This window comes from Meleagris gallopavo, chromosome 9 (genome assembly GCF_905368555.1).
Source record: "Meleagris gallopavo chromosome 9, MGAL_WU_HG_1.1, whole genome shotgun sequence".
Classification (NCBI taxonomy): Eukaryota; Metazoa; Chordata; class Aves; order Galliformes; family Phasianidae; genus Meleagris; species Meleagris gallopavo.
In genome coordinates, this window is record NC_139412.1 from 5,020,796 (window position 1) to 5,048,279 (window position 27,484).

General features: G+C 47.7%; 2 protein-coding genes across 9 annotated transcripts in view; both read right to left on the reverse strand.

Annotated features, from left to right (window-relative positions):
• MCF2 (MCF.2 cell line derived transforming sequence) overlaps positions 1–4,614 on the reverse strand; it is a 49,024-nt gene extending 44,410 nt beyond the window's left edge. For both annotated transcript variants that reach the window (XM_085230530.1, XM_085230531.1), the window contains exon 1: positions 4,396–4,614. In XM_085230530.1, coding sequence (XP_085086656.1) covers positions 4,396–4,510 — 115 coding nt within the window. In that variant the 5' untranslated portion in view covers positions 4,511–4,614. The remainder of the gene's footprint in view (positions 1–4,395) is intronic.
• A 3,641-nt stretch (positions 4,615–8,255) lies between these two features.
• ATP11C (ATPase phospholipid transporting 11C (ATP11C blood group)) overlaps positions 8,256–27,484 on the reverse strand; it is a 50,826-nt gene continuing 31,597 nt past the window's right edge. For 5 of the 7 annotated variants that reach the window (XM_085230511.1, XM_010715223.2, XM_085230512.1 and 2 more), the window contains 13 exons: positions 27,327–27,430; positions 26,486–26,667; positions 25,131–25,394; positions 24,657–24,831; positions 23,416–23,518; positions 22,069–22,214; positions 21,619–21,678; positions 20,579–20,706; positions 18,390–18,525; positions 17,021–17,086; positions 16,141–16,244; positions 15,216–15,369; positions 8,256–11,333 (listed from right to left, as the gene is read on the reverse strand). In XM_085230511.1, coding sequence (XP_085086637.1) covers positions 11,217–11,333; positions 15,216–15,369; positions 16,141–16,244; positions 17,021–17,086; positions 18,390–18,525; positions 20,579–20,706; positions 21,619–21,678; positions 22,069–22,214; positions 23,416–23,518; positions 24,657–24,831; positions 25,131–25,394; positions 26,486–26,667; positions 27,327–27,430 — 1,739 coding nt within the window. In that variant the 3' untranslated portion in view covers positions 8,256–11,216. Of the gene's footprint in view, positions 11,334–12,337; positions 12,434–13,367; positions 13,459–15,215; positions 15,370–16,140; positions 16,245–17,020; positions 17,087–18,389; positions 18,526–20,578; positions 20,707–21,618; positions 21,679–22,068; positions 22,215–23,415; positions 23,519–24,656; positions 24,832–25,130; positions 25,395–26,485; positions 26,668–27,326; positions 27,431–27,484 lie in introns of all 7 variants that reach the window. The other 2 variants (XM_085230509.1, XM_085230510.1) reach the window with 2 other exon arrangements.

Sequence of the window (27,484 nt, forward strand, 5' to 3'; positions counted from 1 at the left end):
CGTTAAGGAACATATAGCAGATAATAGAACATTGTGCTGCTCGGAACATAAGGCCCATTGTGTTTACAAAAAGGCTTATTTGCAGGACCTGGTTTGGGCAGAGGACTGACAGCTGAGGTCTGGAGGCCCCTTCCTGATTCTGAGACAAAATTCTTCAGTAGCTGGGAGTAAATCCTGCTGCGGTCACATTTGCAAGTGATCTATGTTGAATGCGTAATCTTGTTGTTTCTAACAGCAGCCACGCAGCTCTGATCCACCTCGAGCCATGCACACTGAGCCCAGGCACATCCAGCAGCTTGCAGTCCCAAATCATTCCACCATACCCCGGGCCAGGCAAGTGACACAAAAGAGCCATTAAAATATTGATGGCAGAAAGCTTCTGTACCTGGAATGCCATGAGCTCCAGTACCCACCGCAGTGCCGCATGGGGACAGTTCCCATCCTGCAGCCATGGGCTGCTGACCGCTCACCACCACAGCCACACCACACCCAAACCCACTGCGCACCTCTCAACAAGCCTCAGTCCACGTGGGTTTCTCAATCCACGTGGCTTCCAGGTGTCTGACAGAGGAAGGACTGCAGCCACACACGCCTAGCATCAGCACGGGGGTGGCACAGAGCTCAGAGCTGGCAGGAGCAAAACGCAGGGTGCAGACGGGACAGATCACACCAGAAGCATCATCGCAGGTGGGAAACAGAGGCAGGAATATCTGGCACAAGCACCTCAAATCCACCCAGGGATTCAACAAGCATTAGAAAGCCCCAGGAGGGTTAGTGCATCGCTGTGCTGGATGCCCCTTGACTGCACCTGGCTCAAGGACACCTTAAATTATCCTTTGTCAGAGCAGGCAGTTTTTTAAGGAAAGGCTCCAACTGCAAGCTCGTTCTTTTGCTTTTCCCCAAGCACCCACTCCGGCGGAGTGTAGGAGGTAGGATATGGCACCAGATGGTCCTCCCTGACCCAGTGCCTGTGCTTCTCCTCCAGGGCCTCCCAAGGCTCCATTGCAGAGGATGCTGCAGCTCAGGCACAGATCCCACACCTGGGATCAGCTACCAACATCTGAGAAACCGAAGAGCAGAAAAAGAGTGAATCCTCTTTGAAAGGCTTCAGATTTATAAAGAATGATGATATGAGTGGAAACATTGAAGAAAATGCTATGTTGTGGTCACTGAGCAGTTCCACTTGAGGAGGATCTCTTCCAGCCAGGAGCAAACAGTGAGCAAACCGCAGCAGTTCTGCTCACAAAAGGCCAGCCAAAAGTAAATCAAACTACAGCCAGGCTTACACGTTATCTCCTGTTATTGCTGCAGCTCCTAAACATGGGGGAACTGAGCACTGGGTGCTTGGGTCTGCTCACATCCAACGAGGCAGCCTGCTTCCTCACATCACCCCTAACTAAGCAAAAACGGGGAGAGACAGAAGGCAGCTCAACCATACGTGAATTTGCATCTATTGCAAGAAATGTAATAAAAGTTTCTCGACACCCACCCTGGTGGATTCAAACTCAGCGTGGGAGTTGAGAAAATTTAGCTCCTCAAATTTATAATCCTTATGAGCTCCAGTGTGCTCTTGCTTCTCTCCTGTTCCCCATTTCTGTCACTCTGCCCTTGTGCAGGCTCAGCACCAGGTGCTGCACATAGCAGCTCCACGCTCGCCTTCCAGCTGTGCACCAAAGCTGTGCCAGGAGTGATCACCTCCCAGGCAGTGCCATCGGCCTCCACCACACATCACTTTCAGCACAAAGGACTTCCCAAGCAGGCTGCTGCAGAGCCAAACAGAAGCGGGTATATGCATCAATAACTGCACATCAGCATCCAATACAGCAGAAGTGTTGGTTTTTCCAAGCCAAATTCCAGCTTTGTGCACCAACAAAGTAACTCATCGTATGTGTAATAGCAGTAAATCCTCCAGCCTGAGAACACCTGCTTAGAAACCAGGAATTAAGTGCAGGGAAGTCACTGGAACAATGTATTCACTTTCACAGCCCACAGAGCAAGGAAACCAAACTGTACAGCCAGGTTCCCACAGTGGCATAACCTGGGAACTCTGCTGCAATTTCGGGAAACTAAAAACAATTGCCTTCAATTGAAAACGCTCAATTCTGTCCTTCCCCCACTGAGCAAAAGCCCGTATTCAAAGCCAAACTGCTTTTCCTGCAGCAGGAAGAGGTTGGCAGCATAGGAACAGCCCAGTGCTCCTGCGTGACCCCATCCCCGGGGACAGCCCCACAGCTCCCCAGCAAGGGCGGTGTATTGGAAGGCTCTTCTTTCCCCCACCGTTTCACACCTCAGTTCCTACCCTCCCACACAGCCCTGCTGTCACTTCACTTGTGTCATTGCACATGAATGATGAACGGTTAAGCCACAGTTGTAGCAAACGTGACTGATGGAGAGGAAGCGCGTCCCACGTCTGCTGGCCCCATTGCCAGGGTCCCACATCCCCTGCAGCACAGGGGCAGGTCGGGTGACAACTCTGCTTCCACAGGGCATGAGCTCTGCACGTGTGTAAGGCTCCGTGAAGGAAGGAAGAGCTCCAAAATCCTTGAGATGTGTGCATCTAACTGTATGGCAAATACGGGAGGGAGTAAATCACCTTGTGCTGGAAATAAGCAACAGGTTTCCAGTACTGATGTACAAAAAGAAATAAAGCACAACGCCAGATGAGGCTCAAAAATCAGTGAGGAGGGAATAAACCCTCTGATTTAATGTCTCACGACTTGGGAGAACTTTATTCAATTTTGTATCTTTTTTCATGCCTCATTTTAAGAATCTATGTATATCCCACATCATATGTCCAGACCGTGCAGCTCTAGCCATACAGCTGTGCCTTTGGGGAGACATTCTGATATTACAGAGGTCATCTGGCAAGAGCAGCTCACCAGGATCCCACTGCTCAATACCCTGCTCCTACAAAATGCCATCTGTGCCCCATTCGTGTGCCACTAGACCTGTGCAAGCACTGTGGGTGCTCCGTCACCAACATCAGCACGAGGAGGACTGGGATTGTTGTATTTTCAATCACAGCCATTCAACGACATCCTCTGTCACAATGATCACCTCTATGCTTCCCCATTGCGTTCACAGATGCAGAGTGGCATAGGGCAGCGTGTGATGGGAGCAGAGGGTGCTATAAGGAGAGCATCCCCTGAGAGCTGCTCCCAGGAGCAGGGGATGCTTTGCTAAGTCCACACCTGCGGCCTTCCCTCCTGATCAAATCCTCCCGTGCCCTGTGCTGCGCTTTGTAAAGAGGTCAAGGGAACTGGAACGGAGCTGTAAGCCTTTTTGGGTCAGTGTGTCTTTCCTGTGCCTGGCACGGCTCCAAGCACACTGCCAGCTGTGAGCTAATGAGGAGTAACGAGCGGCTTCACCTCCCAGCAAGGTATGCAACCTCCAGTGGCAACGGAGTCATCCAGAATGCCACCACCTTCCCCAGTCATTAAAGACCTCTCTGCAAAAATCCGTTCTCCCCGCAGATAAACAGAACAACAAAAAAGAAGTCAATGCTGCAGTGTATGAGCAGATCATTGTCCATCAAAGGACGCATTGTTGAGGCACAAGAGCAGCTTACAGCCCAGGGCAGCGAGTCAGGCTGTGCCCTGCCATTACGGCCCTACAACCCAGCACATCCTGCAGCTTTGGGCATCCCCTGACATGCGGGTCTGGCAGTGCCAAAGGCCCAGGGATGGGGCATGAGGCTGACATCAGTTGCACGTGCTCTGCACGCACCGCTGCTTTGCTACTTTGGAAGCTCAGGAAAAGCACATCACTGTCCTGAGGCTTCACAGAGCCTTCCTCAGTTGCAGCTGTGCAAAACTGTAAGGGGGTCACCTTTCTCCTTATCGAAGCCCACCTCCTCACTTCAGGTTCGTTTGGAGCGACGCATTCCAATAACAAAAAGATGTCAGCAGCACAGACTCACACAGCCTCTCCTTAAAGAGAACGAAGCCACTCAACACCAGTAATGCGGCCCACAGAACTAAAAAGCCCAGAGCCCTCGGTATCAGCCTGTGCAGAGCCCACCGGAGCCTTCCCGGACAGGCGGACTTCGGCGCCCGCAGCACTGCGCCCGCATCCCGCTGCTGAACTCACACTTTCCGTGCGAGAGAAGTTACCACCTGTGGGCTCCGCTCGGTGCCCGCCCGGAATAGTCCCAGCCGCGTTTAAACGATCTCCATTAAGAACGTGAGCGCAGCTCCACAAATAGACCCGGGCCGCCGGCGGAGGAGCGAGCGGCGGGGACAGACCCGGCTCCCCACGGAGCCCACGCGGCGCCCCGAGCCCAGACCCCGCGGGGCAGCGGGCGGCACCGCGCGGCTGCGCCCCGCCGCCCCCCGGCACCCGCAGCCCTTCGGGGAACCGATCCCCGCGCCCCGTCCCCGCACCCCGGGGACTCACCGGCGGCGGCGTCCTCCAGCAGCGCGGCGGCCCGCAGCAGGCAGTAGTAGCGCTCCATCTCCCCCGCCGAGGTACCCCCAGGCGGGGGCCCGGCCGGGGCCGGCGCCAGGGCCATGCCCCGCGGCAGCGCTCCGCCGCCGGCCGCGCTCCGCCGCCCCGAGCCCGAGCGCCGCCGCCGCCGAGGCGGGGCTGGGGAAGTGGGAGCCTCCCCTGCCCGCCCCGAGCCCGCCCCGCAGGGCCGCCCGCCCCGCAGGGCCGCCCGTCCCGCCTCCCCCGCCGCCTGCCCGGCGCTGCTCCCCGCGTCCCGCCCCGCCGTGTTGTGCCCGGCGGTGTGCGGCGGTGCTGCGTTGCCCTCGACCGTGGAGGGGCTGCTCGCTCGGGAGTGCCGTGGCCCCATGTACCGGGGCGTGCAGACCGAGCGCGGTCATTGCTTCTCATTGTCATGCCTTCTGCGTTTCCTATTACAAAATTAGATTTTCACTTGATCCGCTTCTCTTATTCCCATCTCAAAAAAAGAAAACAAAACAAAACAAAAAAACCCAGAGCGCCATGTTTTCATCCTCAGTCAGCAGTATTGCAGTATTTTAGAAAATTCCTTATTCCTTGAGCGGTACTGAGAACTGTGTCAGCAATAGTGTGGCCAGCAGGAGCAGGAGGTGGTCGTCCCCCCATTCTCAGCTCTGCTGATGCCACACCTCAGTGCTGTGCTCAGTGTTGGGCTCCTCACTATGAGAAAGACATCGAGATGCTGTGGGGTGTGTGCAGAGATGGGCAATGTGAGGGGTCTGGGGCAACAGTCTGGTGGGGAGCAGCTGAGGGAATTGGGGTTGTTCAGCCTGGAAAAGAGGAGACTCAGGGAGAGTTCATCACTGTCTACAGCTCCCTGGAAGTAGGCTGTGGTGAGATGAGGGTCAGCCTCTTCTCCAGGTAACAGCGATACGAGAGTGAATGGCCTCATGTTGCACCAGGGGAGGTTCAAGCTGGATGATAGGAAATAGTTCTGAGAGAGTGGTTGGACACTGGCACAGCTGCCTGGGGAGCGGTGGGGTCACCATCCCTGGAGGTGCTCACAGAACGTGGAGATGTGGCACTGAAGGATGTGGTTAGCAGGCAGTACTGGTGGTTAGATGGACGGCTGGTGGTCTTTTCCAACCTTAGTGAGACTAAGATTCTATGATTCTAAGCCATGCACGGCCGCAGCTGACCAGCGCACACCGCCCACCTGACCCAGCAGTTCTCACATCCCAGTGCCGAGGTTCAAACGATGACAGCTCATTGCCAACAGCAGCCAGAGCTGCCCAGGAAACCAGCACAGAGAAGTGGATGTTCCTGTTTTTCCAAAACAACCTTTTAATTACACTCCTTACTATAATAGCAGCCTTTTTCCAACACTACAGCAGTTGGGGCTATTAATTTAGGACCCAAGGTCTAACGATGGTAATATGGAAACACCATGTTTCAGCAGCCTTTGCCCCTCCATGCATTGATACAGAATTTTCCAAGGAAAAACCACCCGCTCAGTCAGCACTCTTTGTTTGTTACAGCAGATCCTCACTCAGCTGGGTTTGAACCATTTTCTGTCTGGCCATAAGGTGCATTTTGTACAAGAAGGAGAGAGAGTTCATGAGCAGTTACTCATCGAAAAAGCCCAGCTCAGGAGTACAGCAGTTAAAAACACAGCTATAAAACAGCCACGTGTGAGGCTGTGAGCATGCAAAGACAGCTGTGCTGCATTCCTCTCGTATTCTTATCAGAGAAAGGCTGTTTTCTCTCATCTGCAGCAGCTCACGCAAAGTGAGGCCCCTCTGAGCACATCACGCAATCACACAACGGTTTGGGCTGAACGGACCTTAGAGATCCTCTGCTTCCAACCCCAGGGGCACACACCTCCAATTGGGCCACGTTGTCCTCCTGGCCTTCCAGGGATGGGCCTCACCGCTCTCGGAGCAAAGCATTCCTTCCTTCTACCTCATATACATCTCCCCTCTTTCTATTCAAAGCCATCACCCGTTGTCCTGTCACCACGTGCCCTCAGAGTCCCTCATCGTTCCTGCAGGGCTCATGCAGGCACTGGTAGGCCATAGGTGTGTGCTGCAGCCTCCTCCAGGCCACACCACCCCAGCTCTCAGCCTGTCTCCACAGCAGAGGTGCTGTAGCCCCCCAAGCACCCTTCCAGCTTCCTACAGACCCCCAAAAGTCTCTCTGTGTCTGCCTCTGTGCAGAGGGCTGGGCTGGACAAGGAAGCGAGCGTTGGCCCAAAGCCTGCATGTCTCAAGGCTGTGCCTCCTGGTGACAGGTTCTCCTGTGGAGATGGTTCTGAATAAATGAATCAACTATTTCTCCCAGCACATATTTTATTCTAATTCAGGGAAAACCTATTGCTACAGTGTATTTTCCTGGCTTGGCCCAATCCGAGCCCCTGGACGGCTGCTGCAGGCACACTGCTGTGCTGCACAGCATCAGCTCTGCCACTGCTGAACTGGAGGTTCCTCTCTGCACAACAGATCCTCGTGAGCTGCCAAGTGTGAGCCCAGCCTCAAGCCCAGCCTTTCACCTCCACACCCAGACTCTGATGGACAAAAGGAGACAGAACAGACTTAATTTTTAGGGTGGTGCTGGGAAGTGGAAAACCTGAGCCAGCTGAATTGTTGTCTGGAGCCTACCCGGCCAGGAAGGACCCTGGCCACACTGATGCCAGCTCAGCATGCCACTGTTCCATCAGGACTGGGATTTTATTTCACCTGCTGAACCAGTGTGAAAAAGTACAGGAACTCCCCCGTGCTCTCCCCCCATCTCTTTCTCTGCCTAAGCCAGCCTATATTGCTCCAACCCTGCTTTTGGACGGAACACACACACACACACAGGTGCCCACACGCCCTTCCTGCAGGCCACAGCATATTTTCCAGCTCAGCAGGTTACCAGCAGACACGGTGCTAGCAGCAAACCCCAAGCAGAGAACAGAACAGAGGTTGGCACTGCGCACACCATGGGTGCAAGCACACCGCCAGCCCTCCTGTCAGCATCCCAACCCTCAGCACAGCGGCTCTTCTTGCTGAAAACTGCTTTATAGTACTGAATCTCCATTTTAAGGTGAAGTGGTGCACAGATGTTTTAAATGCTAATTCGGAGCTTGGTGGAGCACCACACTCACACTGACTACTCGCCTACAGTCCTCCAGCCAAGTTTCACAACCATTCCACGTCAGCTATTAAGAGGCTCAATGCGTGTATCCAGTTTCCAATAGTACCAGCTTCTTCTTAAAGGTTATAGTTTGTTTTAAATAGCACAACCATCTGTCCCGCAGAGGCTCATGGGAGCTGGAGAAATCAAAGCAGCCAAAACAGAATTTTTCACACTGACTGTCAGTTTTCATTACGAACATTTCAGCTTGAATCAGACACGTGTCCTAAAAAGTATGCGTTTTTCTTGTGCCTCACACCAGCACCACGAGACCTGCTGGAAGCATTTTAGTGGAGTCTCAACCATGGAAACAGCTGCCCTGCACTTCACTAGCTGTGAACCACAAAACAGCCCTCACTTACAAATTTCCAATCTTTAATCTCCAAAAAAAAAAAAAAAAAAAAAAAAAGAAAGAAATAACAAAAAAAGTTAATTTGTTCCAAGTAGCCATAACACAGAATCAATGCAGAGCATTAAGAAAAAATCCTCATGCTGTTACCAACAGCACTGCCAATACTGTGCTGACAAAACACAGAACCAACCAGTGGTCCCTTAGCACAGCATCACTGTGATGAGCCCAGCCCATGTCAGCATCTCATACCTCCTTCAAAATACCCACCATCCCACCCATGGTGTAAACCACAGCCAGGGAGGCCGAGGAGACAAAACAAAATGCTGTATTAATCAGAACAACATACCAAAGTTTATTGATTACTTCAAACATAAGTTTCCGTAATGAAAAAAGAGCAAGTTGCATTCATAAAAGGTAACATTCACATTCAGTTTCTTTTATATAAAGCAACATAAATGTATAAAATTGCATTAAAGTGAAAAAAATGTAAGGTTGCAGTCTTTTTTTTGCAAGAAGCTGAAAATGTATCTTCTCATTGCCTGTATATAATTTACACTTTGTATACACTGCATGTTTGTATTTAAAAAAAATCCATAGCTGGGAAATCGGATGAATGGTGCAGTATTAGGTAAGGTTTTCAACAGTAAGTGTTTATACAAATTCAATTTTAAGCCTGTACGCAATTCCAAGTCATTTATAATATTCTCATGACAATTAGGATTAGTTTTTGAAAAGAACTATGACTACACCACGTTTTTCCATTATCACATTACATTTTTAGAGGGAATCTTAATTACTTTGCTTATCTTTCAGTGTCACTAGCCAGTGACTAAACTTCAGTGGATTAATCTGAAGACCCCCAGCCGTTTTCCTTCAAGTTTCCCACCGATAAGCCTGTACTGGCCTTTCAGCTCCCTAACGAGCACCATAACAGCGTAGCTCATGTTATGGCATATGAATAATGATCACAGCATTACCACCACATTACTGCCGCTTCCCCGTCCTGCTGGTGATGCCCTCCAGCTGGTACCACCACCTTCCTTTGCCTTCTCTGACTCCAGCATGGATTTCCTGTTTCCCCTGATTTCATGATACATCCACAACCAAAATTTCCATTCTGCTCTTGCTGCTCAAATAGGGTCAGTTCCTCCGCTGGTCCGTGGAGCTACACCTGTGTGCTAGCTGGAGATCCAAGCCCAAGAAAACCTTCTTTTCTCCAAAGGAGCTGCTATTCATAACATTTCCCATTAGTACCAACCTACTTTTCAGCATGCATGTCTTGGAGGTTGGATGCACAGCAGCAGCAACAATTTGCTCCAGACTGATACCAGGTATTTGGAAATGACAATAGAGATTTGGTTCCTAGAAGGCTTCATCTCAGCACAGGCTGCAGCCATCAGCCTGGTGCAGTGGCTTTATTTGGACATCACACGTCCGTGTTCCCCTTCACCTAACAGCAAGGCTTCCAGCTGCATCTCACAGGAAGAGAATTTGACCCAAGAAGAACACAAGATAAAGCAAACTGAGAAGAGGGCTGTCAGGCTTGGGACCACCAGGGCTTGGAATGGTTTTGAATCACAGGAATTGCATTTTTCAGCTCCTGTGTTTTAAAGGTTATGTAAACACAAGTCAGCAACTGTATATTTAAGGAGAAAGGTTAGATTTGGCATATAGAGCATCTTCATTGTATTCATCGCATACTTTATCTGTAGGCACCACGTTTTAGCAGTAAAAGTTGAGAATCGGGCAAGGGCTGCAAGTTGAATGCTAGGTCCGTGAGACGAGCTAGAAAAAAGAAAAAGAAGAAAAAAGCTTTCCCATGGGACACATGCTGGGAGCACAGCTCCTGACTTGCATGCAGCAAGGGGTGGAGCTGCAGTCACTGTCGAGGTGACCGCGCTGGCGTTGGGCTGGTGCAGAGTGAATAATACAGCAGACCTGTCCATGTCCTGCAGGGCAGCCACAGGGGCTGTGCAAACCCCTCTGCTCCTCCCACTTGCAGACCTGTCCCACGCAGGCTCAGTCCTTGCGTATCCGTACACCAGACATGCCTGCAGCTGATCCGCATCCTGTTTTCACAGCACCAACCATGAGTTCTGCAGCCAGACAGCAAGGGACTTGATTCTTCAGAAAACTATCGGTCCATTCTTTAGCAAAATCTGAAGAAGGGAATGATTGATCTGGCTATAATTCATCACTTCTTCACATGGAAGCGAAGCAGAATCTGCTGCAGGCAGAGGTGAGTGAGCGCTCATCACAGTATTTCCATGGCAGCCCCCAGCTGTGGGCTGTACCCAGCAGGGCAAAGGGAAGGCAGTGCAAAGAGCACCTTCCCATACAGGGTGCTGGAACACAGGGCACTCCAAGACTGCTTAGGGATCAAGAGAGTGAAAAAGCTGCTTGTTCCACACATGGATGTCTGAGAAGTCTGAGGGTCAGGCACCTCATCTCTGCTGCACCAACCTAAAGGTAGAAGTCCTTGCTAAAGGTAGATTTAAAAAGAACATGCCAATTAAAAACCAAATTAAGTGTAAAATGAATCCATGTATTCTTTTTATTTTAAAACCGACTTCTTTTTTCTTAGTGCAAATAACTCAAGATGCAGTGTGATGCCTACAAGTTCACTGGCACTGTCCATGTCCGTGCAGCTGGCTGAGGACACACCGCCACAAGAAATCCACAGCATTTCGGCAGCTGCTCACTGCACTAACGTCACAGCACAGCCACAGCAGCCAGGAGAGCTGGAGTGGAAGCGTGGCACAGCCCAGCATTCAGGCTCTTCCCTCCCCATGAAATTTCCTTTCACCACAAGCAGTCCCGGCACGTTTCCTTCCTTCGCCTTTTGCCAAGAGAAAGCCCGGCGGCACGGAGGAGCAAGCAGCTGCAGGAGGATGCCCAGCACCTGGGCTCAGAGTCTGTGCTACTTCTTTGGTCAGGCAAAGCAAGAGGCTTCGGCAGCTCCCTGCTGCTCTCGGGCAGAGCTGCAGCGGTCGGAGGAAGCCCCCGTGTGACGCGGGGAGGCATTGCTCTCACTCTGATCATGCTGCTTTTGAAGAATTCCAAAAGATGCTTTCTCAGTCTCCAATTACATAGACTTTTGATTTGGCAGAGTTATGTTTTTTGGGTTTTTTTTTCAGGGTGGAAGCAACAAGACCAAAGATGAACAGGTACCGTGGCCAGTGCCTGGCTACTGCTTTGTCAGCATGGCTGCTTACAGTGCTTGGTAATACTCAACAGAACGGGTACGTTTTCCTGCAGGATAACAATTGCACTGTTTGGATGGAGTATTTTAAAGTATCCTGAGAGGATATCTTTCTGCCAAATTAGTGAGAGCATCTTCAGTCTTCACATAACCATTCTCTATACGTTTGTATGACACTAATATAGGCAGATCAAAGATGCCAGTCTGCAAAAATCAGAAGGAAAACGCACATGTATTGCAATTGTCACATTCCCAAAACCACAGTAAGCCTTTTGGCATATTTTAGAAAGGAGAAAATAAATAAATAAAGGGAGAAGAAGAATGATTAGCCCACAATAAAAGTGCCAAACCTCACTCACAGCTGAATGGGAGGGTGAAGGACTCTGCACGGGCTGCAGAAGGCAGCACAGAGCCCAGCAGCATCCAGGCTGACCTTGGTAGCGGTGCAGCTGCTTGCTGCCCTCCCTGTAAAGTGGGCTCTCTGCAGGCAGCCATGTGTGCAGAGGGAAGGGTTACAGAAAATCCCTGTGTTGATGTTTGCAGCTGGCAGCTCGCAGCCATGTCACATCTCACCTGTAGGCTGTGAGTTCAGTCAGGCACTTTTATTTCTCTGCAGCAAGAAGACAGCTGGTGGCTTACTACGATGTTTAGAATGGCATAGTTGGATGCTCCCTGTGTGTGTAGCTGCATACAGACACAGAGCCATGCCTGCTGTACGTTATGCTGACATACAGACAGGTACACACTTAGTTTCAGTCTGTTCATATGAATTAAAATGTACTCATTTCTATCTGACACAACAGCATGCACCATAGAAAATGGGATTTTTATACTATTCAGATGCAATTCTGGAATCATTTTAATAGCTTAGACTTGAATACTCCACTGCAAGTACATCAGTGCTTTTACAGCCCAAATCTGTTTTCTCATGCTGTTAATGTTAGATCAAAATATTCGTTATATTGAAGGATCTGCTTATATAAAGCCAAGTGCTTTGGATGGAGCAGATCTGTGCACATAAGGATTCTGAAGAGTAGGACACGTCCTCAAATTAAAATGCATCCCAAGCATTGCATCTCCGTATCACAGACAGGTGCCCCACACCAACAATCAAGAGGATTACGAGAACCACAGTTTAATTGATTTGGGGATTACATTTGGTTAATCAATGCCTTTTAAAACCACCCCAACTCCTTAGGGCAGGGTACCTGTTACAACACATTAGATTCATCTGAGAACGTTCTTAAAAGAAGTGGTGTGACAGAAGGTCTGGACGACAATGACTTGGGCGCCTTCCTACTGCTCTGCAACAGCGAGGCAAAAACACTTGTAGCACATGTGACACGTTACCCTATTGCTGTCCAACAACAACAGACACACTCACGCTTCTTACAGCCAGCTACGCCGTTCCACACGGATGTAACACCACACGCTCCCTAAATACCACCGTGGTCATACTGGCTGGGTTTTCAGTGCAAGAGGCACTGCTTCCCGAATGGTTCCCTTTAGGCTTTGAGGTTTATACTACAGCTGCTTTCAAAAAGGAGCCTGCCTTGATCTCCTCACAACCGGTGGGTTTGTAACAGTGAGTGACAGCAGGGATGTGTTCGAGGTGCTCAGCCTGCGGGAAGCCCTCCGTGGGCAGCGAGCCAGGGAATGCCACTTGTGGCTTACTGCTCGTATACAGAACAGCTGCAGTGATAACAGAGTTATGTACAGGGCAACAAGGGCACTTGGGAAGCTCCTCTGAGATCAAGCAAGCACGAGCTGTTTGCCAAATCATCCAGAAGACAAAACAGAGCCCACTTCGCTCCATGCCTTGGAGGAAGTAGCATCTAGCCCACTAAAACCAACCTAAATGATGTGGCAGCACTGATTTCCAAGAGCAGGCACAACGTACCTCATCTGAAGGGCTGGAGTAAACCCAAATTTGTGACCAATGCCTGCCTGTGGATCCCTGAGCACCCTGGGGACGCTGGGCATGGAAGCACCACCTGCACCCATGTTGCAGGTGCTGGGCATGAGCAGCTCAGCCCAGCTGGTGTGCACCCACAGAAGGGACCAAGGGGGGGAGACAGACAAAACACTTGAGCAAAAGATTTAAATGAAAGCAGTAGGTGTGGGAGAGAAAGCAAGCTCTTGCCAGGTGAGCAAATCTAAACACAGGTTTTTCAGCAGCGATGCATTAGGAGGAAGCAGAAGAGTAAGCAGCACATACTGGCTCAGAGGGGAAATCACCTTATTCACTCCAAGAAAAGCTGTGGTTGCTGGAAGTTTGAGAAAGCATGAAGATAGTGGATGTTCCTGAGGAAGGAAGGCGCTTCGTTACCTAGTTCACAACAGCACAAAAGGCAGAAAATTGCAGTACAAGACAGAGAAAGGCAGAAACCAAAGAAAATAAGAATGCGCTTTGCAGTCAAAAACAAACAAAACAACAACAACAACAACAACAACAAAAAAAACCCCAAAACATTTCCACATAGAAAATTTAATTAAGAGTGAGCAAAGCTGGCACTGTCATACAGAAAACCCAGTCCCCTACAGTTTAAGGGCAAGCTCTACAACCTGGCTTCGGTCCATGCCCTCCTCCCCATGGGGACCTGAGCTCCCAAGGTGTGGGCTCATGAAGCCAAATGAGTGCACTGATCTGGCTTTTCACTGAAGGTTCCCCTTGGGAAACTGGTATTTGTTTTCCAGTGTTACAGTTAGGATTCTCAAAAAGGGTCTTGATTTAAAACCCCCTACCTGTGCAGCTGAGCTTGGTATCTGACAGCTGACACAGACATCTAGAGCTGGCATCTGCTCCAGGCATTTTGTAAAGCTCTCACTTGAAATGTACATTTAAATAAGGCTCAGCCTGCCTTTACTTTAGTATGCACATACGAAGAGACTTTTCTAGTTGACACTTACTGTTGATTTACAAAACGATTTCACAAGAGCCTTTTTTAACACATTTAAAGCACTCTCAAAAGCAAGTATTATAACTGGGAATGGATCTGGATAAGAGCTGGAAGCAAAAATGGGCCTCTAAGAGCTAGCTGGGTCTCAGTAATCCACAGATTCCCCTTCTGGGACAGAGACCTCAAACTGCCCTATGGCTGCAGCTGACAGCAAGTCATCCCCATCCTGCCCAACTTAGAAACTGTCAATTCAGATACTACTGAACTGTACTTAAGAGGAAGGGAGAAATAGCATGGAGCTGGGAAGAATTTAGCTACAGTTGTTTTACCATCTGTATTGCTCTCAAATTCAGTAGTTCAGGTGGTGGTGTTTGCGGTCTTGCAGATACATATTTTACTTCACTGATACTGTGCCAAAGTTGTACTTCAAAGATTATGAGGGAAAAAGAAACTTTATGATTTCATTGGATATTTAGAAAAGATAAGCTTGATTAAAACGTATAAAAGAAGCAGAAGTAACAGAGGAGGCACGTGGCCAGAAGCAGCAGAACCCCCTGCAGCCACACTGCTGGGCCTGCTCTGCCACTGCCCAGGGAAATGCAGTGCCTGGAGGCCAGCACTGGCAGGCAGCACCCAATGCAGAACTTGCTGGAACCACAGCAGGGAGAGGTGCAGGAGGGAGGCGAGCGGACAGAGCGACAGGGGCATGGCTGGGGGGAGCAGGTGCTGCCTGGGGATGGGTCTGCAGGGATGCTGCTACCTGGGGATGCTGCCCAAGGGATGGGGACTGGGTCATTAGGGGGTGGGCACCTCCCTGACCAGCTTCCCCCTGGCACCTGCAGGATACAGCCATAGTGAACGTCTTGGGTATACTGACATAAAAACAAGCAGCTTGTTTCGGTACTCAACACAGTGGTTTGGATCAGATTGGGTTGGTAAAGGGATACTGTGCAGACAGCAGTTCTCCATCCAGTCTACACAACTAAAGAAAGGCACTCGTAGAGTCTCTTTGCTAGAGATCTAGGCAGTATTTTTACATGAACTTCTTGACATCTCTGGCACGTGAACGAGCAACATGAGACTCTAGAAAGCCATCCTTGAGACATGAATGGCACACAGTTCATCTGGTGCTTAATAGAAGAGGCCTCTGTAAAAACACTGTGCAATATTTCATCTTGTTCCTTACCTGATGACTTCTCTCTTTTATACTTTTAAAAACTATTAGAAGAATTTCTGGGAAAAGGCTGATAAAGATCAGCAGAATTATTGCCAGCCACGTGGAAACAGAAGTCAGCATATGAGCAAATACAAAATACATTCTTTGTTGTTTCAAGAAAGGCCTGAAAAAGAAAGGATACAAATAGATTGTGGTTAATACCATCAGCCCCACGTGTTTCCCAACTAGGTCAGGCTGGGATCAAGGTGCTGGCACTAATGCCTCCCTGCCAAACACAGACAGGCACAGGCTGCCCGCTCTGCTCCCCATCCATCTCCTGCTCCCAGCTGTGCTGATTCTGGAGGGCTGTCAGCAGCCTCCCGGGACTGCTCTAATGCTTCTCCATACAGACTCTTCACCCTACTTCTCAGCCTAGCTACTGTTCCTCCCTGTGGCTTTTTTCTCCTCCCCAGCCAACCACTACGAACTGCTGGTCTCAGCCCTCCTATGAAGCCCTGACCCACCTTCACCGCCAATTTTCAAGACCTCTCTCAACAGCAAATTGCCTTTTCCGAGTTTCTAAGGCCACTGCTACCTCCTCCTCCCTGACCCATCCACCTTTCAGTCTTATACAATGCTTGCTGCCATAGCTCACATGCTCCATTTTTCTTTCTCCTCTTCTGTTCCTTCTTTTCGTATCACCAGGTTTCTCTCCACCATGGCAGCACCAGAATATGCCATCTGATGATGTAAAAAAACCCAATCCTCATTGCCTATCACTATTATCTGCTGTGACTGACACTCAATATCAACACGTGCTCATCATGGTCGCAAACACTCTGACATCTCTATAAATCTTCTGACAGACAAAATGAGGGGAGCTGCAGTCACGTTCCTCGCAAAGAAGGTGATGGGCATCCCCTAAGAAAGTACCACAGAAGGAAAAGATACTTGCCAAATGACTCCTCCCCAAAAGAACGAGAAAAACACATAGAAGGCAAGGGAGCCCCAGATCACAAAGTGGTTCATCCACGTCCAGAATCGAGTGTCTAAAGCTAGCTGTGTAAGTAGAACAAAAAAACAACACCAGGCAGAACAGGCATTAGAAGCAGCACGTATTCAACTGTACCCATGTTTCCTTTCACAGTAAGGCTGAAATCTTCCAGTCAGCCACCTCTCTGCATATGTACACCAGGGAAATATTTTCAATACCTACAGACTGGCAAATTAGCGACAGGGAAACAGTTTCTAATTGCAGCTGAGAGTTTTTAACAGAATAAACTTGATGCAACCTCTGATGCTAGAAGGACTGTGTAAAGGTTGCAGTCATTGCAATTGCCTTCTGCCACCACCTGCTGTCCTGAACCAAACATAAAACATCTTTTGTAAGGTCTGATGCAAACTGTCCATTCTGGAAAGCTCCATGAAACAAAGCAGTTTTGCTATGTTTGTTTGACAAATGTACTTTTCTGATCCCCACAGTGCAGAGCAGCAGCTGAAACAAGGTGGGCAAACCCAAATACTTGGTTGATTGTCTCCTCATTCTCAAGCTTAAAACCAAGCGAAATATAGTCAACTGCAACCAAGAAGGCAAAAAATATGCAAATAATTTAGCAGAACATAAGTACTTGTGTATAAGCACACTCTGCATGGTCAATAACCCAACAGTCAATAAGCCACTTACGTCGTGCGTGTATGGCAAACAGAAGATGGAAGTGTTGGGAGGAAAGGTATTCATAAAAGCATCTTCAACATATTTACCACACAGGGTATTTAGCACACATTCAAGAACACCTGCAAAAACAAGTGACTGGAGAAGAAGGGCAGAATCTAACCTTGAGAGTGACGGTGAACACCAGCACAGTGAAAACGATCGTCCCAAAGGTCCAGTTTCCAAAAACCTGGAAGACACAGTGTGTTGTCACGTGTGCTCCTACACACTTTGCTTGAGAAGAACAGAAAGGAATGATGACACAGTGCAAGCAGGGAGCAGAGGGGACAGAGGAATGGCGTGACTGCTACTCAGGACTTGGCTACACTAACCCTGTGCCATGCACTACCACAGACAAGTGACCGGCGTTGTGACAGCGACAGACACAACCTCCTACTAACAGCAATGTTGATCGAGAACACAAGTCATTGGGACCACCTGTAATTCATGATTTCTTGGTAATTTACTCAGTTTCTGCTTTCTCGTAACACAAAACCACCGCAGCACCTCTACTGATTGTGCTGGGCCAGTCCCAGTTGCAGAATGCACCAATGGGTAATTCTCTGTATGAGAATGCATTTGGTTTGTGGATACTAGTGACTATGCACAACAAAGAAAAGCAGATACTGTATATAAATCCAAATGATGGCAACGAATGGGACAGATGCTTACCAAAGGCTGTCAAGATCTGAATGCATACATTAAAACAGAAAGTGAAATGTAAAAGTTTTTAAAAAACGCAAAAAAAAAAAAAAAAGTCAATAGGAGCGAAAAAGGAGTCAATCAAACATACATGGATATTATGAACAATTGCTGGTAGCAGTTCTTACAAGCATAAGTGTTTACAAAACAGGACAAAACCACAGGGCTTATGTGAGTGCCACACAGACCTGGCCTCTCAAGGCATCTGTAGAACACACCGGGGCTTACATGTTCTATTCATACGCAACCAGAATGGCTATAAATACAGAAAGGCATGGCATCTACGACACAAGAGCATGACTACACATAGCTGGGGCCACGAACGTCGGTACTGATGCAACACGTGCTATTCTCAGCTTTCCTCCATGTGCTGTCCCCTAAAAGAACAAAAGCTGGGGTGTTTTCAAGGCTCACGAGTGATGGTGTCAAGAAGGTCTCCATCAGCTGAGCCCTGCTAACACCTCCCTTTGGTAGAAGGTGTCCCAGGACAGCACAGAACACTGTGTGTACGGCTGCATTGATGCCTTGCCCTGGGCAAAGCACCAGGCAGCATGAATCGGCTGTAAGACCAGTTCTTGTACTTAGAGAGCACAACCACTGCTGCACTGTTGCCATGGTGATTTGGAAAACGTTTCAAGCACTTGCTGCAGAATCACTCCATAAGCAATGCTACACCGCCGGACACATCGCACAGCTTAAGCATGTAGATATTTGCTGTCAGGCAGATAAGAGAGGCAGGGCACAAAAGAAACACACAGCCTTCTCTTTTTTGGGGGAGGACGTGTTGTTACCTTTCCATTATCTTCCAACGATGAATTTTGAAAAAGAAAATAAACCCCAAAGAAAAACACAAGTCCTTCAAAGGCGCCCAGGAAGGTCCAGTACAAAAAAGGCCTCCACTGCAGCATGGCGTTGTCAGAAACTTTCCTGCCAAGAAAGCAAGAACAAGAAAATCACTGTCACGTGGGACCTGCTGCAAAGCCCTGCGTTTCTGTGGGTTTGATTTGGGCGTTGCTGCAGGAAACAAAGAGGTAAAACACCCAACTATCTGCCAGCACGCAGGACATAAACAACATCTGCTCTGAGTGGCTGCTGATCATTTAAAAAAAATATATAATCAGAAGATATTCAAGAGATTATTATTTTTTATCCTTCTGTATATGACGCAGACAAAATCCCAGCCCTGTCTGAGCTTAGCAAAATGCTGCCCCATGCCTTTTCCATAGCTACTGTGCTTCTTCAGCCCTTCCATACTTAACTTCTGAATTTCAAAGCCACGGCTATGCTGAAGAAACATATGAGATGTGGTGAATCTGTGGTACGCTTCCTCTTTTTGTTGAGCCCACAAACAAACTTTTTTGGGAAAGCTCTGCAAATCTCATTCCTGGTGTTTTTTCTGCATAGGCTGAAAATAACCCCCTGAATCACTCCGTGGGTTTTAGCATGGGGGTTTAGCAGGAGGCTCCTGGCTGAGCACAGGAGTGAGATCTGGCTGCAGGCAGCAGCAGCTCCCTGCACCTTGCATCACTGTCTTTTCAGACAGTCCTCCTTAAAATCTGAGGATTGATGAGGGATGAAAGCACGTTTATAGCAAAACCAAAAATCCTCTCTTCTCATTTTGTCTTCCTAACTACAACTGTCCTGTCTGCAGCAAGATGCACTCTGAAAGCAGGCGTGGTGCTGAGCTTCTGTAAATACAGTTTCGAAAGCAAAACCCTACGGGAATCCCTTGTACTGCAGTGACAATTCTCTAACATACTGTACTTAGGGATCAGTCTGATTTGTCTGTGCTCCTTACTAAGAGCTATTTTTTGCAAGAAGGGAAAATGCAAAGAACCTGTTCAATGCAATCATTTTGCATTCCCATTTATGTCCTGCAGCACTCATCGTAAACAGGCTTTTACTGTGCCTCAGATGAGAGATCTGCACTGCAGCAACTCAGCATTTATACAGCAGAGGCACAGCAGTCATTCTGTATTCAGCAGCACATGAAAAGTCATGAATATTCAAAGTGAAGTTATCTAAATGCACAATTAATCTGTTTTCCCTCAATTCACATACCCCAGTGATCAGACAGCCTGCAGGTGAGAGCACAGGAGCCTGCTATTATTGGTCTGTGCTGCACAAGATTCAATTACAAATGTATTTGAAAATACATGCATTTTGTTACATGACTGGAGGAGCTCAGAAGTTTAACCATAGAGCTGAACAGATACTTCAGAAATAATACCTTTAGACACTTGCTGCCTGAATGAGTGCACCAGGTATGTGCATGGAAAGGGGGGGGGAAATTGGAAGCATCTGGGGTCTCATAGGAGGTCAGGAATACCCCAAGTTGCAACCAAGGAAGGAAAGAAATATGCCAGCACAAGAGATGAAGACCATCTCTTCTTACACAGTGCTATCCATGGCAATGTGGAGGTAATTATGAGAACAGAGTTCTCAGCTCTCATGTTCTGAAATGAGGATTTGGCTTTTGGGGCATTTATCCACCTACACAAGCTGAGGAACTGCCTGCCTGAGCTGGACTTCAGCAGTATTCACCTTCCTGTAAACGAACAGATCTCTTTTCTTCTCAAAGCTAGATCTCCCCTCCATCCATTACGTGCTCCAGGAAGTGCTTGGCTCACACTGCCCAGCTCAGAGCTAACACAAATGAATGCTCTTGCCAGACTTGCAGCTTGCTTTTACCTGTGGACGCAGAATTCCATCTGCAGTTTGCTTTTTCTTTACACAGACAGAAGTACAATTTGCTGGACCAGATACCAGTAAAGAGCGTAAACAGAAATAGGCAATACATAGGACACTGCTCAGCTCTAACACGAAGCACTGGGGATATAAACAGCCTTTCTGCAGTTCCACAGCTACCCTGTCCCTATCACAGGGCAGGTACACTGGCTCAAAGCACCCCAATGGATTGTGTCCTGCACCAACAAAGCTTAAAGTGTACTGAGGCCCCACTCAGCCCCTCGCGACTTACATATACAGCTGTGGATCTGAGGTCAGCGTGTCAATGGTGATGTGCTGCTCCAGGAGGCTGTAAGCCAGGATGGGGAGAGATGTGAAACAGATGTTGTACATGGTAAGGTAAGCAGCGTCGTACAGTGGCTGAAAAGAAAGGGTAAAATGAGATAAATTCCACTTGAAAAGCCTTCCCAGAGACAGATGTGCAGTTTCCAGCCCTTGTCTCTGTACCCACCCCATTGACTCATCCCTTTGTCACAGATGTGGGTCATGCTCTGTGCCTGTCTGGGCTCCAGCATGACCTCCAGAACAACGTCATAAAACAGCCGTTACTGCAGCTTTTCTGTAGCTGCTCTTGTGCTGCTGTTTCTATTAATACCTTGATGTCTCTTGTGACTTTCTAAAGACTTTTTTTTTTAAGAGGAACTATAGTTTTTCTTTCTTTTTTTTTTTTAAATAAAAAAGTGGTTTTGCTGAGACAGGCAGAGAACAAACTCTTACGCTTTTACGACCAAGCAGACAGAAAAGAACAGAAGCAAACAAATGCCACAGCTACTGTCTCCAAGCACCTGAGCCCACCTGTCACAGAGGTCAGTCCTTCTGACGCTCATCTGGACTAAGTGATGACACTCATCATGTGTCTTATCTAAAGGATGTTGCAAAAGAAGAAACTGTTCTTCTTTTTGAAAGACATTTTTAGTATAGGGAAATGCAGCAGATGAGAGAAGATCAGGAAGTCTTTGAAAGACTTTCCAGAGTATAAGTAGCAAAATTAGGTGCTGGCAAACCAGCTATGACACCTCCCTGATACTTTGGGAAGGTCTCCATTCATGTTTAAGCAACAAAAATGGGTCATGGATGGGAAAGTAAATTTATTTATTTGTATTTAATTGCAAGTCTCAAAAACATGGTTCTGAGCAAGGAGGTCAATTCCTACTGTCATCCAAAGAAAGATGAGGAGGGGAAGGGATGACCAAAAGTCAAGCTTCTGCTAGGAAGCCTTGCTGTCTAACTGGCTTTTTATCCAGTCTTTTTAGACACATTACTGGAAGTTACCTGCTGTGAGAATCCACAGAAGAACTGGTATAAAAATTGTGGTAATATGAAGCAAAGGTTCTAGAAAAATGAAAAAAGAAAGGTTAGCAGGGAAGCATTCGTGAGTTTAGTGAATGCTTGACTTTTCACTCTAAATCCAATAATTTTTCCCATTTTCAGATAGTATTTTCTGATATTGTACTATCAGATAAAGCAGGACACTGTTTTCTACCGAGCTCTACACTGTTCCAGTAAGCTTCTAGCATCAGCAGAAGACAAGGGAAGAAAATCATGCTCTCACATTCTGCTATATATAGGGCTTTCAATTAACAGGCACACGGGAGACACACACCCACCCCAAGATGAACAAAACAGAGTATCCTATACATCATCTCTCTGTTTTACACTATTTCTATTGTCAGAGAAGCCCACAGTGAAAACAAAAATAATGAGCTGAACACACATCCTTACCTTATAGAAGAAATACTGTACAAGGTGTGCTATTCTCACATAATATAAATGCCCATGAGCTAGTAGCAATTTTCGTAAGTGTTTGAACTTTGGAACAGCATAGTCACTGTTTCTTGCAGCCTGACGTCCTTCTTTGCCTTTTATACCTGGAGACAAAAGCAAGGCAAGGACTGAAATTTATACTGATGCTACTTGTGAAATTTGGTCACATAATTGAATGCTTCAGGCCATGACAAAGGCCGTATCTCCTTCGTGGTTTTGTAAGACTTTTACACTTTAGACATGTCCTTGTCACCCTGTGTACCCAGCCACTGGGACTGACCCTGGGAGCCACTGGGAGAGCAACACTAAAGCTCTGCAAGATTTTGGTGTGGCCTTGGCTCTGTGACAATCAGACACTCCTCTGGAGTTTTTAAGCTGAACTTAGCTTGCTAGCTGAGTTCTTACGTAGGAGCATGTGGTGACGAGCATCTCAGATAAACCTGATAAAAGATAAGGTTTCCCCCAGGCCTGCCCACATCTAGCAGTGTGGTTATTACACTGCAGAAGCTCAGCCTCCTAAGAGATCCCCCTCAGAGCAAAGCTCAAGAAAGCCGGTTTTGTTCACTCAAAAACCACATCCAAATTAACTACAGTGAAGGATTCTATTCATTAGAGGCTAACGTGCCATTTCCAACAGTCAAAAATAAAGAGAGTGGTTAGAAAAGAAAGGACATCCCTCTTCAGTGGTATTTGAAAAACTGTCAGTACTTCTACAATCCCTGACAACAATCTGCAGAAATTTAGATATGAAATTCAGCAGTTTTCCAGCCTGACATCAGGCATTTGGGCAGGGCAGGCACAGCACAGCCCAGCATCAGGAAGATGCACACGCTGCAGCTGCAATCAGAGCTGCCAGGCTCCTGCACATACTTGGGTAAAGGACAAATGCCAGCTTCAGCTCAGCTGAGATGAGTAGGTACAATCCCACCGAAACTCTCAGCACTGGATTTAATAGTGAAGCAAAGGTCAGAGGAAGTTACCTGTTTCATTTAAGATAGAATCAACCTTTGTTTGCACAGAGGACAGCAGAAAACCCCATTGTTTCACCAACGGGAACTGAAGTGTAAGAAGCAATCTGCAGTTAACCACATGGTAAAGACAAAGAGCACGTGCCTATCAAAGGGCAGCAGCCTACCATGATCCCAAGCACTGATCTGGACCAAAAGCCCTCTGAACGCAGCAGGTGACTTCCCCATCTGTCAAGTGGGATTGGTTCAGCCACGTGTGATCAGCTACAACAGTGAACGTAAGCAACACAGACTGACAGAAGCCCCAGGTATCAGATGGGTGTATCGGGGGTCTTACCTATTCCAACATGTGCTTCCAAAATCATACTAACATCATTCGCACCGTCCCCTACTGATAGTGTTATTGGGCTCCCTTTTGTGTTCTTCACCATTCGCACAATCTAAAGATTTAAAACAGGATAGCAGCACAAACCAAAAGTTCAGTGGAAAATAAACCAGAAAAACCCACGCTGAAAAATACTCCACCTCCAGAGATCTCTGCAACTCCCCAGATACTCCTGAACAAGTAACCTAGCTCTGTGGCAGCAAAATAAGAGTTCAGATTAATCAACACCCTCACTACTTCCCTTGCAACATCAACCAGAGGAAAAGCCAAGGCCCAGCTTCACAGGGCTGAAGGACAGCATTTAGAAACAAATTACTCCCAGCAGTTGCCTCTCCTTCCCCCCATCAGACCCTGCTCGCTCACACAGATGTGGCCTCTCACGCATTTTGTGTGGAAGACAATCACACCCTGGAACAGGGCTAAAAATGCACTGTTTAATCATCCTTTATCATCAGCTGGTGTGAGGAAATCGTGGACTACAGTGTTGGAAAGGAAAAAAAAAGAACAAATGGGTTTTGTTTATTCCTAATTGGCTTGGGTTTGTGGCTTCCTGCAAGCATATATAAGAAAGGTTTTATATTCATAATTGAAAGACTGGTGTGTTTCCATAATGGTCTGAAGTTCAGACAAGGCTAATACATAGCCTGGGGAAGTCCTAGCTGATCAAGATGAGTAAGCTTTATTTAAAGCAGCACTGCAGGAAATGTAGCCTCACACCGTTATACAGAAATAATCAGTGGTTACATCTATCAGCTACTTCCAAAAAAATGTCTTTAATGAAAGGAATAGTTGACTACAACTTGTTGAAGGCTTTTTTTGCTACCCCAAAAGTCTTCCTGCTTCATCTTCCTTGCAAATCTGTAACTCAGACTGTTCTAGCAAGACTGCTGCATTTTGAGTTCGTGAATTCCTGTGCCAGGCGCATTGTTTCCTGCTCCCTGAGGAATAACAAACTGCTTTGCAACATCTCTCCAGAAGCCTTTTGCTCAACTTTGACATCTGCTGCCCAGTGATGGCAGCTGACTCCCCCAAAAAACAAGAAGCCAGATATGATGTGATTTGCAAAGTTGTCTCACTACAGGTTTTGAAGCCCACCTACAGATCAGGTCAAGTCCATCCTATGGAGTAAAGGTGTATTATACCACTTAATGACATGCTTCAGTTAGTGGGGGAAAGAAAAAAAAAGGAAATACCTGTGCTTTCTGCAGAGGAGCCATCCGGCAGCACAGAACTGCGGTACACTTCAGGCAGATTTGTAGAAATATGTTTTTGTAATGACTAGAACTGGAATCCTGAGAAGGATTGAGTATCAGCGACAGCGTTGAGCCGTCTATAATCAAGCCGTATTCTTGACTCAATGTCCAACTTCTGTGGCACAACGAGGAACAGATTTGGAAAGAAAAAAATCAGTTACTTTAAGAAGTCAATCTAGCTGCTTATATCATCTCAGTGGAAAAGGAACTACTTGTGTAGTAATCTTTCCCTCATCCTTTCTGAGGGGCTTAGACATAAAAAGCCTGGATTTACCACGCGTCCTTCACTAAGGGAGCTGCATAATTAAGTTCAAAGCCAGCTAACGCTAGAGATAATGAGGCAAAGAAGCAATGCAAAGGAGACAGCAAGCAGCGTGTTTCCTAACAGACACAGGCTTGGATCTCATCACTCACCTCTTCAGGCTACCCCGGGGTTTAGGAACATCCTGGATCAGCCTTTTGTGGTAGTCCATCAGCAGCTCGTGCAGCCGGTCCTCCTTCCTCTCGCTCTCACCCACCACCCTGGCTGTCAGCTCCAGCAGCTCGGTGCTGGTCTGGAAGAGTCTGCAGGCATAGCAGGTGGACTTGGCAGTCTCCATCTTGTCCCCTGTCAATACCCACACCTTCATACCAGCAGCATGTAGAGCTTCGATCGTCTCCGCTGACTGTTCCTGCAGCCTGAGTGCAAAGAGGAAAAAAAATATATATCACTGCTCAGGCTGGCTTTGGATGCAAGGCAGACTCTGAGCAGCTCCACACTACTGTGGTGGCACATCAACGATTCCCCAGCCTCTCTCATCCCAACAATGCTCCAAATCCCCAAGCCAGCAGTTCACCAGGCAGGGAGTCACAAAGCTGGGCTGACACCAAAGTGGATGGACTCTCAGCACTGCACACGTCCTGGCCACCAGGCCACCTTCACACCAAGAGCTAGCACACAGCCCTGCATGCAGAAGCACCACCACGCTACTGGACAGAAGCGAGATGACCCTGGAGCAGTTCTACATTATGTGCACAACTCAAGAGTGTTGTGATAAACGAGACTCTCAGAGAAGGCTGTGGAGCCCTTCCCTGCAGGCCTGAGGCAGGAACCTCAGAAACATGTTTCTGAAATACAGCACTCCATGGGTGTAAAGAGGCTTGGCCAACACTGCCTCTTAATCCACAAAGCCCCCTGAGCAATCCTTATTTTGCAGGTAGGGAATGTAAGCTAGAGAGAAGTTAATTGATTGTCCCCATTCTGAAGAGACTACTGCCACAGGAATAAGGATTAGAGCTCAGCAATCCCAATTTTTTACATGCAGACAAAAATCACTGCATTATACTACAAGACCCAAGAGTCAAGAATAAGAGGTTAATTTACACATGCACTTACTGTAACAGCACACAAAACTGAATTTGTTTTGATATGTAAATTGATGCTGCATGCATTCATTCACTTTGTAGAAGTGTGAGTACTTCTGTGGTTTCACTAATAAATCCTAATTCCTACAGTAGCTGATTTTTACATAGCTAGGCACTATTTTAAGGGGTTGTATCACAGAGTAATTAATTGCCCTGGATGCTCCAGGCCCCTGCCCTGCTGCTCAGCTCTCACAGGGACGCTCCAAGTTTTTCCTCCCACTGCTCCCAGGCTGTTCTCTAACCAAGGGAATGCCAACCCAGGCTGAAAAGGAATCTCACCACGGCTCACACAAGAAAGCAAGGGCTCACCACAACACAAGATTGTGGAGAAAGTGTGCTTGGTCTGTGTGCTGGTGTCTGTTTACCTGTCTTCTACAGCAGTCGCCCCAATCAAGTGCATGTCTGCTTCTGTGTCTTCAAAGACCTTTGCCATCTTTTCTTCCCTGTCCTGCAGAGCCATCTTTGCTTCATTAAGCTGCCGGTCAATCCTGTCATACTCCTTTTGAGTTAGTTCCTTGAATGCCACACAAAGTGTTCGGTAGCCATCCTTGTAGGGGTGGAAAAAGAAGCAGACAGCTGCCCTTACACCCTGTTTTGTGCAGCTCCCCACATTAGGATCAGCACATCTCCCGTTAGCACTTTGTCAGTACTGATCCTGACCACAACGACAGTTGGCTTAAGTCAGAAGACAACATCTGTGTTCACACAGCAACTTCTTCACATCAGAGCACACACACATGCATGTAGCACAGCAGACAGAAGCCAAGGGCAGGGCCAGAGCGGAGATCCTACACCCAGATGGGACAACTGAGTGCCCCCACACCTAGAGCCAAACAAGGGGCATCCCACCACACTACCATTGCCAGATCAGCCTCCCAGGACAGGCTTCTCTTCCACCTTCACGTGCACATCACAACTGACACAAAGATTCCTCCCACCAGAGCAAACAGTGTGCTATTGTTAGTGCTCTTTTTTTAACTTGCTCGGGAGATGCTGGGACACAACTGCAATCAAACCCATATAAGTATATCAAAAGTCAAATAAACATGGAAGTCAAAGAAACAAAAAAGGAAAGAAACCAGGCTTCAAAACAATAAGGAGTGACTTGGATTTTCAGTACTTCCCTCCAAAGCGAGGTCACGTCCCTATTTTTGGCATACAACTTTCCTGAGCACAGAGCCAGCCATATCCCCACTGCATGCTCACCATAGCATTGCGGTCCACGTGGACTTTAATTTGTTGGATTTCCTCTTGCTGCACTCTTGGAAAAACAGAGGAGTCTGCTCCTTTACAGAAGAGAAGCAGCTTTCCTAAAAGCAAAGTTATAAATAGTTTATAGCATCCAAAAGCCATAGAAAGGCTTA